General features: G+C 32.4%; 2 protein-coding genes and 1 pseudogene across 2 annotated transcripts; 2 read left to right on the top strand and 1 right to left on the bottom strand.

Annotated features, from left to right (window-relative positions):
- The first annotated feature begins 465 nt into the window (after positions 1–465).
- Positions 466–3,852, top strand: LOC105164255 (CASP-like protein 1). The gene is made up of 3 exons (XM_011082867.3): positions 466–814; positions 2,433–2,559; positions 3,487–3,852. Exons 1-3 carry the CDS (start codon positions 558–560, stop codon positions 3,718–3,720), a joined length of 618 nt encoding a protein of 205 aa, XP_011081169.1. The 5' UTR covers positions 466–557; the 3' UTR covers positions 3,721–3,852.
- A 1,471-nt stretch (positions 3,853–5,323) lies between these two features.
- On the bottom strand, positions 5,324–8,080 carry CCS (copper chaperone for SOD1). The gene is made up of 6 exons (XM_011082770.3): positions 7,732–8,080; positions 7,556–7,582; positions 6,699–6,771; positions 6,461–6,595; positions 5,967–6,184; positions 5,324–5,770 (listed from the first exon to the last, which is right to left on the bottom strand). Exons 1-6 carry the CDS (start codon positions 8,002–8,004, stop codon positions 5,507–5,509), a joined length of 990 nt encoding a protein of 329 aa, XP_011081072.1. The 5' UTR covers positions 8,005–8,080; the 3' UTR covers positions 5,324–5,506.
- Positions 8,081–12,957: 4,877 nt separating this feature from the next.
- LOC105164254 (subtilisin-like protease pseudogene) lies at positions 12,958–15,391 on the top strand (annotated as a pseudogene).
- Positions 15,392–15,553: the final 162 nt, after the last annotated feature.

Here is a 15,553-nt window from a genome sequence, read left to right on the forward strand (position 1 = left end):
TTTGCAAATGATAAGGAATATTATGTAATTAGATGTAAATATATACTACGGTACGTTTTTCACTGTAGTTAATTATTATAGTTAAAAATAAAAAAATCATGATGGATACTAATTAACTACGATTGTGCAACGGTTATTAACCGTTGTTCCTCCAAGCGTGGTCAGAATATTTGTTGTAGTTAAAATTTGTGAATACTTTGACTATAGGTAAAATCATAGCGAATGTTAATTAACCGTATTCATAATTTAAGTTTTCGCATCGATTTTATTTGGTCGTAGTAAATAGTACTAATTTACCACAATTTATAAGTCACGATGATTTAGAGTGTAATAAATAATCAAAATTTTGGATGGCGTAACCCTAAGATGTATTGATGCAACTTACACTTAATAAATTACTTCATGGTGTGTGAAATTCAACCAAATATGTATCATTCTAAAGAAAAAAAAAATCCTATTCTCTCTCTCTATATATATCACATTCGTATTCCCTAATGCTCAGCTTACAACTCAAAAACATTTAGAGAACACACATACACACACACAGACTACTGTCCATGGCATCCACATATACAGCAACTCATCCGGAACCCGTGAAGGAGGCGCCACCGCCGGAGATGAGAGCCCCGGCGGAGAAACCACTTAGTGGTTTGTTTGGCTTGGGCGATGTGGTGCTGAGATTTTTGCTGTCTGCTTCAGCTCTGGTGGCTGTTATACTGCTGGTCACAAGCAACCAAACAAAACTTATTCCGATACCGGCTCCTCCTTACCTCATTTCTCGAACAGCCAAGTTCACTCAAGCACCAGCTTTAATGTAAGTACTTTATGTATATATATGTGTACCTTAGCTTCTTGAAGTTTCATTTTCTTGAGGTACGTAAATGATAGTTCATATGCACCTTCTTGGAGCTCTAATATGGTCGCTCGTTAAACAAAATATGTCTTTTCGTTATTGTTAATCATCGTGATATGAAGTAAATAATTATTACAAATACTAATTAATTATAGCTGCACGGTGTTTGGAAGAGTTTATAATTTTTTTTGAAATATTTTATAAGATATTTAAGATCTTATACATATGTATAAAATAATCTTTTAATATATAAGTATACGAGTTTTATGTACTTTTTTATATATCACGTGAAATATATATAATTATATATATTATTTTGCATAGAAGACAAACTGCCCCTTTTTATCCGAAGCAATCCCCTGGCTCCACCAAGGTACAATTAACAATAATAGAAATGACAAAATAAATAGTAGATGAATAATAAAATATGAATAATTATATTTACTTTTTTTATCTGTTGTTTATATATAACATATATTTTTATTTTTTACGTGATCACAGAAATTATTCTGACAGCCAAGAACATGAATAGTTCGTATAATATTATTAATGTTTTCGAGGGGTGTGTGTGTAAATTTACAAAAAAAACAGGGTGTTTTTGTGTAAATGAGTTTGATGTTTTTAGTAGCTATATGTGTAATTTTTTAAAAAAAATGAATAATTTTTATAAATATACCATAGCTTAGAAATATAGATATAATTATCCCTGATAAATATCTCGTGTTTAGTTCAAATTATCAGGAATATGATAAAATATGAAAAAGACAATAAGGTTGTCTTTTTTTTTCTTAAAAAGAAGTTCCAATCTCCAAAATACCCTTAGCCATGTAATTCCTTATTTTCAAATTTCATCATCTTTCAATTGAACTCTTTTTTTATATAAAAAAAATTATATATTATAGTTTAATATTTCATTTTATTTTTGTTTGATAAAAAATCTAGTCAAATATAGTGTACTTATTAGAAGTTCTATATATATATATATATATATATCCTAATCTTGAAAATTGGCAATTTGACTATAGTGTTATTCCACATAATTTATTTTATTGACTTAGGGTATGGCAAAATTAATAAGGTGTTGTTGTTGTAAAATGACCTCTAGCAAAAATATCTTATACTATTCTACATATTAAGGTTCAAGATCTTACAAATATTATTTTTGGTAAATAAAATATGGATTGACTAATATATTCTTATTTATACTTATGTCTTCCATAAATTACTATTCTTTAATTAATTAATTATATCAATAACTTTTTATTCATCTACATTTAAAGTTAATTTATATTTATGGAATTTGATTAGTTAACCATTTTATTTTTCTTCTATTTTATTTAATTAAATAAAAATAAAAAAATTAAAAATTAAAGATTAAAGATGCTTGACCTATTTATCATGGGCCCTAAACATAATTTGGCTAAAAAAATTCTTGGAAATAAAAACATAAATGAAGTTCTTCTTAGCAATTACCTCTCACATATGACCTAAGTCAGAGGTCACACCCTATGATTATCTTTTTAATTTTTTTTAAATTAAATTACTAAAAATATTAATAAATTCATAATTGATAATGCAGATATTTTATAGCAGCAATCTCAGTTGCAGGGTTTTATGGAGTTATAAGCACCCTCATATCCCTGTATGCCCTCCTCAGGCCTGGCTCTTTTCCAAGAGTGCTGTCTCATTTTGTCATTTTTGATGTGGTAAGCTCTCACACATCTAAAATTTTCAATATAAATAGGGCTTAATTACATTTAGAGTTCTTTTAAAATACAAAATTATATTTTTTTATAAAAAAAATTTAAAATTACACTTGCATCCCTTTAAAAAATTTGCCAGTTACCCTGCTACGTTATGGTGTTGATGAAAAATGCTGTCGTTAGCAAAAAAAAAAAGAATTTACATTATCTTTCAATTTTGCTGTTGATTTAACATTCTCATCTATATTTTTATACTTATGAAAGAATAAATGTAATATATATGTGGATTGGGGTTATCATTACATCCCCTATAAGTACAAAATTATTACATGAGAATATTAAATAAGGGAAAAAATTTGAAATTTATGTAAATTATTTTACAAACGTCAATATTTTTCGTTCAAATTCTAACAAAAAAGTCAGATATAAACAATAAATTTTTAAAATGGATGTAAGTGTAATTTTAGAACTTTTTTGAAAAAAAGTGTAGTTTTATACTTTAGAGGGGTCTAAGTGTAACAACTCCGAATATAATAATACTGGAAGAAATATAATTTCTGTTATGATTAATTATTATGGTCAAAAGTAAAAAATCATGTCAAATATAAATTATTAACCACACCTTGTGGAAAATTGCTATTAGTCGTTGTTTTTGCAAACATGACACAAGACATAAGCCGTGCCTATATTTTGGCCAAAAAACTAAAATCATGGTTAATTTTGATTAATCACAGTTAAAATTTAAATTCTAGTAATCATTTATGAGATAAGAAAAATCTATTTTCATGCAATGAACAAAGAAATGTCAAAAAGAAAAGTCTAATGATAACGACTTTCCTTGTGAATTGGAATTTGATTGAAAAATGGGAAAAAACCCGGAAACGTAATAGGATTGAAAAATGATTCTTGACATTGTATGTTGTTGATCAGCTGTTGTTAGGGATTGTGGCTGCTGCAGTAGGAGCAGCAGGTGCAATTGGATACACAGGTTTGAAAGGCAATTCCCACGTCCAATGGGCTAAGATCTGCAACGTATACGACTACTTCTGCCGGAACATTTCGGCTTCCATTTCCGTCGCCCTGTTTGGATCCATCGTCCTCACTTTGCTGATTTTGCTATCCGTTTACGCTCTGTCTAAGAGGATCCCAAAGCAAATTCACTGAACGTGTCAACTTTCAATTTTACCCCTCATTTCGTAAAACGAAAAAAATAAAATTTACCCCTTGTGTCGCTGGATGTATTTGTAATGTTTTTATTTTGAAAATGGATGGTCTCTATAGGATTCTCTTCTTCAATATTCTATAACAATATTTATATATTAATAGAACGTATTGCGTGCGTTGCACGTATAAAAATATATATTTAGAGGGAATTTATATTATTTATTAGCTACAAAAAATATTTAATCATAGTTTTATTTATACAATTTTATGAACTTAAGATTTTTTTTATAGCTAACCATAAATGATATATTTACCTCTAAAATGTATCAATCTTTTAAATTCAAAATTGTAACAAAGTTTTGTAAGGAAACATCATCGTTGACTTTAGGATTATTATAAATATTAAATTGATCTTTAGTTTAAAAAAAGAAAAGAGTTTATATATTTATGAGAAAGCATTTGTCCTCTTTCTCTTTTTAATAATAAATAAAAGTTAGTTTAAAAAGACAAATTCTAATTAAAAGAGAGATTCTTTAGTAGTTCTAATCCCTCTCAACTATTTAGATATATTTAGCATTGTCTAAATAGTTTAGAGGTATTAGAAATATTAAATTATCTTTTTAAATAGAACTTGTTTTTATATAACTAATTTGATTTTATTAAAAATGTTACTTAAGGATATGAATGTCTTTTCACAATCGGAAACAAACACTTAGGAGATTTTCACACTTTTATATATAATATGGATATAGATATCAGAAAATCCTCGATAATTGACACTAATGGCTAAAATGAAAAGGGCACAAATACTCTGATACAGACGTGTTTACAAATATCATGATTGGAGCATATGCAACGACAATACCCGGATAAATATGATAAGAAGTCAAATCCTCAACTAATTCCCGCTAAATTTGAAACGTCTTTGTGTCGTATTTTAACTTGCACTTAATGGAAAGTAACAATTTTATTAAAAATAAATAAATAATAGTTTGAAGATCAAAATTGTGACCTATAGTTAGTAAAGAACCAAAGTCAAATCAGTAGTAAAATTTGAAGATGAAAAGTGGAACTAAAAAACGTAACCTCCTCTATTAGATTTGACAAACACTTGACGAAAAATAACAAGAGTGTAAAAAAAAGTGAGACTTTGAGGACTAATATTGTAACTTCGAATTATTTGAGGACCACAACAAAATAAATAGTACAATTTTTTAGGACAAAGTTGAAAATGGTTGAAAACAAAAATTAAAACTGAAACAAAAAAACAAAAAAAAAAAATTGAAGTTGGAATCTATGGAAAAACAGCTTCGTACTTACAATTTTACTAATAAACTGCAAAAGTTGGTAGAATGTTTGAATTCACTTAATTTAAACGGTTCAAGAGCAAAAACTGTAAAACAAATTTCGGCGTAGTTTCAACAATAAGCTAATAAAAACTTAAAATAAATGTTTGCAAACATCCCCTTAGTTCAACTCAGTGCATAGCAACAAGATGTACTCTAGCAATCTCAGTTGATAATCTCGGTTCCAGTTTTCGATCGGATATAGTGCCATAAATACGGAGCTTTGAGCAAATGCCGAAGTAAGAACAATCAGAACATAATAATCACAACTGACCGATTTCGTGATGGATGGCAACATAAAAATTCTCTGGCCTACACCGTTGTCAGCTAATATGACAGCGCCATCGTTTATTCATAATGATATTTTTAAGTGTCGCATAAATGTTTGAAACAGTACAGTGTAACTCTACAGCAGAAAATTGTGCCCAGACCTGTAGTGCTCAAACTTTGCTGGTGACAAAATCTGCATTAGTTGCTTCCCAGATAGTGGTACCGTCACAAGTGCAAAGCTTTTTGTAGTTCTCACCGACTCCTGCACTTCTAGCGACCACTGCAGCTGCAATACCTTCGTCTGATTTATCTTCAGTCCCATATACCACTATGGATCGGCCAATAAGGTCACCAACTCTCAGCTTTTCTTTGACACTGGAAAAGAATGCCTCACCCTTTTCGTCCACTTCTAATGTTCCCAGGTCACCAAGTGGCTGAAAGATTGAACTCTTGGATTAAGGGATGTAGCAATCATACAATATAAAGCAAAAGGTCGGAATGTCAAAATAGTCAGACTACAATAAGCAGCAAATAAGCTCTCTCTAGATCCTTCATTCAGCAGTACAACTCAATTTTAAGTTGGAGAAAGAAATTACGAGAAGCCAAAAAGTTGGGATACATGAAACCAACCTCTTTTTCATCCTTAGTTGGATTAAACACTTTACCAGTGCTCGCAGCCCCTCTTGTCAAATCACCAAATTCATTAATGGACCAACCATGCTTTCCAGGAGGCAAACCGCTGAAGTTAGCTTCAATCCTGGCCAATTCCATATTCACTTGGGCTAAGCGAACAACTCCAAATATAGCTGGACCTTTAAATTCAGCAACAGCTGCTGAAACTAGAAACTCTGCACCACACATCGTCACAGCCATGTGAAATACAAATACCCATACTTCATGGAGAGACTAGCAAAATAAACACGACAACAACTATCCCTTCTTCAATAATACTTTCTTGTTTCAGATATTAGAACGAACTAGAAATCAAAAGCATATATTATTTCAGGAGGGAAAAACAAAATAAACAATCTACAAAGTGGTTTCCCGTGCCACATGACAGAAGCATTATCATAGGGAGAGAGCAATATACAAGAGGATAAATGAAAGAACAGAGAATGGCTTACCATCTGGTACCCCTTGTCCAATTAATCTGGCTTTTCGACCAGTCTGCTCCAAGGCTTCAGTCAAGATCTTCACAGGCGAAGTACCAAGAACTCGTACAACTTGATTGGCCAGGTCCACATCCACATTTTTAACACCTAAAAGTCGAACATATAATCAGTGTTTCTTTCTAAGAGTAGAATGGAAATACTATAGTGATTACAGAAAATAAAAAGCAGTATTACTTTCTCGAGGCCTCACCATCAACAGTCTGCAACTTGTTCTTGACTGAATTCACACAGCCCTCACATTTCATATCCACCATGAATTCAGTCTGTCCAGATATACCAAAGAGTAAGAAATAGTGGCACATGATCAAATGGAAACCTTGAAACATATTAACTAACAAAATTAGCCAACTTTCTTCTCCCCACTCCCAGCCTCCCATCTCCCCAATAATAATCCCGCTCCCCTACCCTATCCGGAGAAAAAAAGGATCCCAGAAAACAAAAGAAAAAAGATTACCTAAACAGTGAACACATATTCGAGATCGATACAAAAAAAAAATGCAAGCTTGAAATGTTCAATGTTTCACCTGATGCCAAGACAAACGTGCCTAGACACACAACAGATTATATAATTGTTCATGCACAAACACTCGAACAAAAGTCTGACGGTTAACTTCAATTCGCAACTAATATTTAAGGATTAACTTAATATTAGAGAACACATTAATTTCGTCATAGAATCTGGACAATTCAACACTTTATAGTTATTAGGTCCTGAGCAAAAGTTTCAACTTAGAGACTTATTCGACTTACTTTCCACTAAGAAATACACAGAACTTTCCAGAAATTGTGATGCAAAATTTCACAAAAAGTTATACCAAGAAAATAAACTCATAGAAATGCAACTTGACAATAGTCCTATAACTTCAATTCCCCAGCAGCAAATTCATAAAATTCCAGCATCAACTTTCATCACTAATAAAAATTTTCGTGTTTCAATTTTTAAAGTTTAAAAAAACTGTCAAAAACTCAATTCCAAATTCACTACAAGTTAAAAACTACGCTGCAAAAACAGTTTAATCCATATTTCAAAAGAAGAATAGAACTCACCAGCAGCTCCGGCAGCACCGCACCGTTCTGCAGGCCCAAATCAAGAAAACACCCATAGAAGCAATCAATTTGACGCCCAAAATGAAATGACAAAAATTGAAAAATAAAACCCGGAGAAACAACAAAAGAAACGATCAAAATTAGACAATTTTAACATCTCAAAGAAAGATTATCACCTGGGTTGCTGGTTTCTGATCCATCTCAACAGCAGCCGAAGACGGGCTCGCAAAGCTCTTCACAAGACCCGATTTTTCGAGTCCGCGAATCGGATTCGAGGAGCAACTGAGAGAGCCAAAACCCAAGTTCTTGAATACCCTTTGGAAGGAAGCAGAAGAGTGTGAAGTTGACGGAGAGGGGGAGACGGAAGAGAGAGCAAAGGCAGCTGGAATCGCAACCGTGGCTGCTATGGCTGTTGTTTTTGTGGTCACCACTGACCTCAAAAATGCCATTTTTTTCCTTTATTTTCCCACACCCAAGCCTCGTGCGCTCTAGAATCTGGAGGTCTACTCGCTGTGCAAGTGTGCATAGTGCTGTTTTCCTTATTTCCATTGAATTTTCTCTCTCTAAATTTTAGGCGTAGAAATAAAAATGCAACTTAATTTAGAGATTTTTTAAAATTGGTCATAATTATTAACTTTTTTATTATTTAAAAAATAATAAATATTCATTTGATATAGAAACGCAGCTAACAAATATTTTTTTATAACAGTGCATTATAAAAGGTATTTGTTAGACAATTGTTAGTTTCAATAGACAATCGAAAGGACTAAAATTGTCACTAAATTAAAAATTACAGTATTAAAATTGTCAGTCCAATACTTACGGAACTAATTTATTCACCCATTGTACATACAAGATTAATTCTGTAATTGTACCTATAACCAACAGTAATTTGTCATTTATACCTTTTATAATTTTTATTATTTTTTTTATATTTTTAATAAATTGTACACTTGACGAAAATAGATTAATAATAGTAATTATATGCTGTCCTGAGCCAGGAGGCATTAATGGAATTAAAAAAAGACTCCAATTTATTTATTAAGATCGACTTTCTTTGCCATTGAAGCCCTGTAAGAAAACAATTACTGGGTGGCGTTTGGGCAGCAAGAGGGACCATATAAACAAATATTGCTCTTTTTAAATCTAAACTTACAAATTAATGATGTCTTAATCCAGTAGTTAAAATTAAGATTAAAGTTATAGTTTAAATTCCTGAACAAGTTCGAGATCATGAGTGTTATTTCCGCCTGATGTGCAGGTATTAATTGCACTTAATATTGGTATTTGTCTCACTTTATATAAATTATTGTAGTTTACTTATCAGTATTAGCCATATTGAGGTATTTAGATGAGCTTTTATTATTTATTTACCGTTATTAGTAAAAAAAAACATAAAATTTACACTAATGATGTTTTAATCTAATGCTTAAGGCTGAGTTTCAACGGACAACTTTGACATCATGGGTTTGAAACCACGAACGTATGGATGTTTATATCTCACTTTATGTGAATTTATTATTATTTATTTTATGATATTTTATTGTATTAATATATTGATTGAATTAATTTATTCCTTAATTACTGTTAGAATTATATGGCCCAAATCCGAGGCCCACAACTCAAACTCATTACCACTTGGGAGGCCCTCTACCCGGTACCCGACCCACTGCCACAAGACCCGACCCGGCTTGATTTGGTATATATGTCTCTCACTTTTCTAACCCTAATAAGTTTTTCCCTCTCTCACTCGGTTTCCGCCGCTTTCCCTCTTCTCCCTTCTACACTCGACTATGGCAATTACACCCTTTCATCATACCTGTTGCCGGCGGTTTCCTAAAGCCAACCGATGGCTTTTCCAAAAATCGCCTAACGGATTGATGCTCCGGCCGTTTCATCGAACCCTATAAATGGGAGCCCCATTCTCCCCCACCACGATGCGCGAGAGAAATCTGTTTTCTTCTTCCCCTTTCCTCTGAAATACCTCTGTGTGATTTTCCTGAGTGGTGGGTTGTGGTGATCGGTCATCTGTGTAAGATCTTTGTGATCTGGTTTCGGTTTGGGTACAGTCGGTGGAGGAGCAACCGTGGTATGTGTTGGGTTTCTGGGTCCGGTATTTTGTGACCGTGTCCCTCAGTATATTGGATCCGGCTCTATCTTCTGAGCCATATTCAAACAGGTTTTATCTTCTTCATTTACTGTAATTTTTCTTCTGATTATTTCTGTAATAATTTTCTTTCATATTCAGCCTGTAAGTTTTAAAGAGTTTCATACTCCATTTCAGTGTAATAGTTGGTTAGGTTAATTTATTGTTAAAGAAATACCACTGAAGGGTTATTCCCTATAATTACTCAATTTATTGAAATATTAACGTAATCATATAACTATATCTTCTAAAAAAAATGCAAAATTACAGGTAGAACTTTTCTGTCAGATGGATAATTTACTTAGTCCTCTCACCTTACTTGGTTCTTTATATATATCTGTGAAATTCTTTAAGCTTCATATGTTGTATGGTTAAGCTAATATTTTGAACTCCAAGAATTTGAGTACTCATTAATTTGATTATGTTATCACATTTATTTGACATGTATATTTGATTGTTAACTAGACTTGAAATAGCACACTTTAATCATATTTAAGAGGAAAAAATAGTATTTTTCGTACTGTAAATGAGGGTTTTTTTATTTTTTATTCTATTAATTATAATATTCTCACTTTTGGTCTGATAATTTTAAAAAAGAAGCATTTTTGATCCCATAACACCTTTTCGTTAAATGTCTAACGGAAAATCCACATGGCTGTTAAGTATATGAGACCACAAGTGATACTTTTTTAAAATTATGGGACCAAAAATGAGAATCGAATAACATATGAGACTATGTAAAGACTCTAACGACCATATGCTATTTTCCATTAATATATTAATAGAAATGTGTTTATAGGATCAAAAGTGTTGTTTTTCTAAAAGTTACAGGACCAAAAGCGAGAATCCCATAACTAACAGAACCAAAAGTGAAAAGGCTCTAAATTAGGAGACAAAAAGTGCTATTTCCCCCAATTGAACATAAGTCAAGATCATCAAGATTGAATACATTTTAATCAATGATGTTGAATTTCATCAATATATGAATGAACTTTTAATATTCATTAATAGTTAATTTGATTTTAATTTGAACTTTATCTATCTATGCACGTAGCTGGATATACTTCTGATATATGCATTTTTCAATTTTAAGAGAAATTTTTTTATTTATATTTGATTTTTGGATAAATAGTATAGTTGGTCCGTCTGACTATTTGGTCCCCTAAATTTTAGTTTTTTGTCTCAATTGGTCCCTCTAACTATTTTTTGGTGAAAATATGCTAAGATTTTGACTTCTGGAGGGTAAAAAGATAAATTTAATTTTTTTTCTCACTTTAATACCTTAAGTTTGTAAAATTATCAAATTAATTATTTTTTAGATGAAAAAATAATTTTTGTATTTTTGTATGCTGAATATGATATAAATTATCTTAAACGAATAATAAAAACTTTAACTTCTTATGAACGTAATAATAAATATTATTTAACTTAAAAAAATAACTTTTTTTCCATTTCTGGAAGTTACAAAAAAAATAAAAAATTATGATTAAATCTTGTTAAACATATTTCATCTAGAAATATAATAAAAATATCCAAGTTAATAATTTTTAATCATATGAGTTATAGATAAGGTTAAAAAAGTCAAAACCCTCCAAAGTCTTTCTTTTAGCTTTCCTGCAAAACCTATCTGAAAAAAAATCGTTTATTATTATTATCATACTTTTTCTTATTATTAGGGTAAATTACATTAATACCTCATGAGATTAATTTATTACCTAATTAAAAAAGTATTTTCATAGATTTTTTTTTGTATATTTTTTTTATTCTCATTCGTTACATAACTTTGAGTTATAAAATATAATAAAATCCAAACTATTTAATTCACTAATTATATATTACTTTATTATAATTAAAAGATACTTTTTTCAATTAAAAAAATTTAATCAAACTTAAAATGCAAATTTTTTGGGAAAAAATTCTTTGAACTATATATATATATATATATATAATATAAAGGCAATATTGTCAAAATTTGAATTACAGGGGTAAATATTACATTTGTTAGTTTAGGGGGTGAATGTTACATCAAGAATAGTCCAGGCGGGCAAAGTGTATTTTACCCTTTTAATAATTAATATTATTTAGTAAAAATTGTTATTGGCATGAATAATCATAAAAAAATATGCACAAAGTTATAACTAAATATAACTAGTGGCACATTTACAGTGACATTAATACAATATAGTGACAATAATATATGTTGTCACTAAGTCGTCACTATACATGTGTCACTAATTATATTTAAATAACAACTTTACACACAATTTTTATTATTAATTATTATATAATGACAATATAAAAATTATTATCACTTAATATATATTTGTAACATTAATTAATTTAAAAATTTTCACTTCAAATTTTGTTGCTAATATTATATTTTTTTCGAGTAAAACATGCTTCACAATTGATATACTTTTACTTGCAGAAAATCAAATGGTAGTAATTATACCATTTATGTTTTTCTTTTTTCTTGATATCTTTGATTTTCTTAAATTTTTTTAGCATTTTATAACATGTTTCATGATTACGTATGCTCCAATAATATTCCAACATGTTGTGTGCAGTGTGAAACTAACACCTTTGAATATTATATAGTTCATATTGCGACTTTCAGCCATGCATAATTATATTAATTGAACTCTACCAAGTTTTACCATTCAACGAACCAAATTCAAATATTATATAGTGAATAATAGATAACTGCTGTAGAACGTTTCTTCCATGACTTTTGATAATTCAAAATAGAAAAATTGCGATTTTAATCTTGTAAATACGAGGACTGACAACTTTAGCCTTATAAGTATAAAGAGAGACAACTTTAATTTTATAGAAATTTATTTTATCAACACTACAAGAAAATAATTAGATAGTAAAAAAAAAAATTAATATCAAGATAATTAGCAAGTAAAATTCTTTAAATTATATTCTTTAATATAAGAATTTACTTACTAACATTTAGCAATAAATTTGCAATGGTGTCATGCGTCAAGCCTAACCGTATAGGGAAAACAATTAAGTCGTTGGAAAATACGTTAGACGAATCATTTTCATTGGAAAATTTGGACGCAATAAATTTTGCTGCATATTTTTCGATATTTTTGGGCTGACAAAATTTTGCGTCAAATTTTCAATGGAATTTTGTGTTTGGAAATTGGTCGCAATTTCATTTCGGTGGAAACATTCCATCGCTATAAAGATTATTATGAGGGAATATCACTATATATATATATATATATATCAGCACATGATCAACTTCAAATTTCAGACACAAATATTTAAAATATCTTCCCTAGATATGAAAATCATCAATAAAACGAGAAAAAAGAATCCCAATTTTGTTATGGGCTTATTCTCGTCATCTCTAGCTTTCTTGGCCTTGCTGATCAGTTTGCATTCATCACTTGCATTTGCAAATGAAGAGAGTGATTTAGAAACTTATATCGTGCATGTGGAGGCGTCGGATGGAAAAGTTTTCGAAAATTCGGAAGAACTCGAGAGCTGGTACCATTCCTTTCTTACTACTAGTACATCAAGCTCAGACAGATCGCCGAGAATGGTGTACACATACAAGAATGTGATCAAAGGTTTTGCTGCAAGACTATCACCTGATGAGGTAGAACTCATCCAAGAATACGAGGGATTCGTCCACGCAAGGCCTCAGAGAAAGCTTCCCCTACACATGACTCATTCGCCCGACTTCCTCGGCCTGCATCAGAATTTTGGCTTCTGGAAAGACTCCAACTATGGGAAAGGTGTGGTTATTGGTGTGATAGACACTGGGGTGTTCCCTAGCCACCCGTCGTTCAGCGATGAAGGCATGCCGCCTCCACCTGCTAAGTGGAAGGGAAAGTGTGAGTTCAATTTTACTGCCTGTAACAATAAGCTGATTGGAGCAAGATACTTCACATTCGGAAATGGGACTCCACTGGATGAAGATGGACATGGAACTTCCACTGCAAGCGCTGCTGCTGGGAATTTCGTGCCTGGGGCCAATTTCTTCGGGCAAGCCAATGGAACTGCTGTTGGTGTAGCCCCTCTTGCTCACTTGGCCGTTTATAAAGTTTGTTCTGGATCCAGACGTTGCTCGGAAAGTGATGTACTAGCGGCTATGGATGTTGCAATTGAAGATGGTGTTGACGTGCTTTCGCTTTCTCTAGGTCGGCCATCGACTTCATTTACGTTTGATTCCATTGCTCTTGGTGCTTATAGCGCCGTGCAAAAGGGTATTTTTGTGAGCTGCTCCGCCACGAATCGCGGACCGGAATATGGGACGTTGTCGAATGAGGCCCCATGGATTCTCACGGTAGGCGCAAGCACCATTGACAGAAAATTAAAAGCAACTGTGATTCTTGGGAACAAGGAGGAAATAGAAGGCGAGGCAATCATCCAGCCAAATAATTTTTCGCAAACACTGCTACCTCTTGTGTTCCCTGGAAAAAGTACTACCAATCCTAATGCCCGGTTTTGCACTTCAGGGTCATTAACCAGCATCAATGTCAAAGGAAAAGTAGTTGTGTGTGAACTGGACGTGGCGATATCACTTTCAGAGACAGTCAAAGAAGTTGAGGAGGCCGGTGGCTCAGCTATAATTTTCATGAATCAAGAGTCCGCAGGAGTCACTAAAATGCTGGTGCCTATCCTTCTGCCAACAGCGCAAGTCGGTTTCGCTGATGGTTTGCGGATCAAAAGATACATAAATTCCACATCAAAACCTATGGCCACATTATCATTTAAAGGGACTGTAATTGGAGACGATCATGCTCCAACAGTGGCTTCCTTTTCCTCGAGAGGGCCAAGCTTGCAGAGCCCTGGAATTCTGAAACCGGACATCATTGGCCCTGGAGTGAACATTCTTGTAGCCTGGCCGGTTTCGGTTGAAAGCAGCAAAAATACTAAACTTGGATTCTTGATTGGTTCTGGTACCTCAGCATCATGCCCTCATCTCAGTGGGGTAGCAGCACTGCTCAAAAGCGCACATCCTGATTGGTCACCGGCTGCAATCAAGTCCGCGATCATGACTACGGCTGATGTTGTCAATCTTGCCCATAATCCCATTGAGGATCAGAATCTTCAGCCAGCAGACGTCTTCGCCACAGGTGCAGGTCATGTGAATCCTTCCAGGGCTAATGATCCGGGACTTGTTTACGACATTCAACCCAATGATTATATTCCGTATTTATGTGGACTGGAGTATACAGACAGAGAAGTTGGTATTATTACACAGCAGAAAGTGAACTGTTCTAAGATATCCTGGATCCCTGAATCACAACTTAATTATCCATCATTCTCAGTTTTATTTGGATCACGAGTTCAGACATACACAAGGACAGTGACTAATGTTGGCGAGGCAAATTCGTCTTACGTTGTCGAGATTTCACCCCCTCCAGGGGTCCATGTTGCTGTTAAACCTGAGAAGCTTGAATTCATGGAGCAAAAACAGAAGGCGACATATGAAGTAACATTTAGCAGACTTCCATCGGCTGGAAACTCCAACTTTAGTCAAGGATTTCTAATGTGGACTTCAGAGAAATGCTTTGTCAGAAGCCCGATTGTTGCAATCATGGTCGATTAAACAATGTTAATAAATCCTAATGTTCAGTACACAACTTTGTATACTACTGGGAATCTATGCCTCGTATTTCCCTTCATCAATAAAATAATTCGTGCATTGTATAATTTTTGTGATATGAACTGTTTGTGAAAGTGACACAATTTTTTAAAGGGTAAATGTCGTTATTTATTCCCTTAAATTTTCGTTTAAAATTACTTTAGTCCATCAAGTTTATTTTTTGACTTTAGATACTTAAAATTTAATTTTTGTTTTAGATTGGTCCCCCAAATAATTTCCC

Source organism: Sesamum indicum, linkage group LG6 (genome assembly GCF_026168435.1).
Source record: "Sesamum indicum cultivar Baizhima isolate 11 linkage group LG6, ASM2616843v1, whole genome shotgun sequence".
Taxonomy (NCBI): Eukaryota; Viridiplantae; Streptophyta; class Magnoliopsida; order Lamiales; family Pedaliaceae; genus Sesamum; species Sesamum indicum.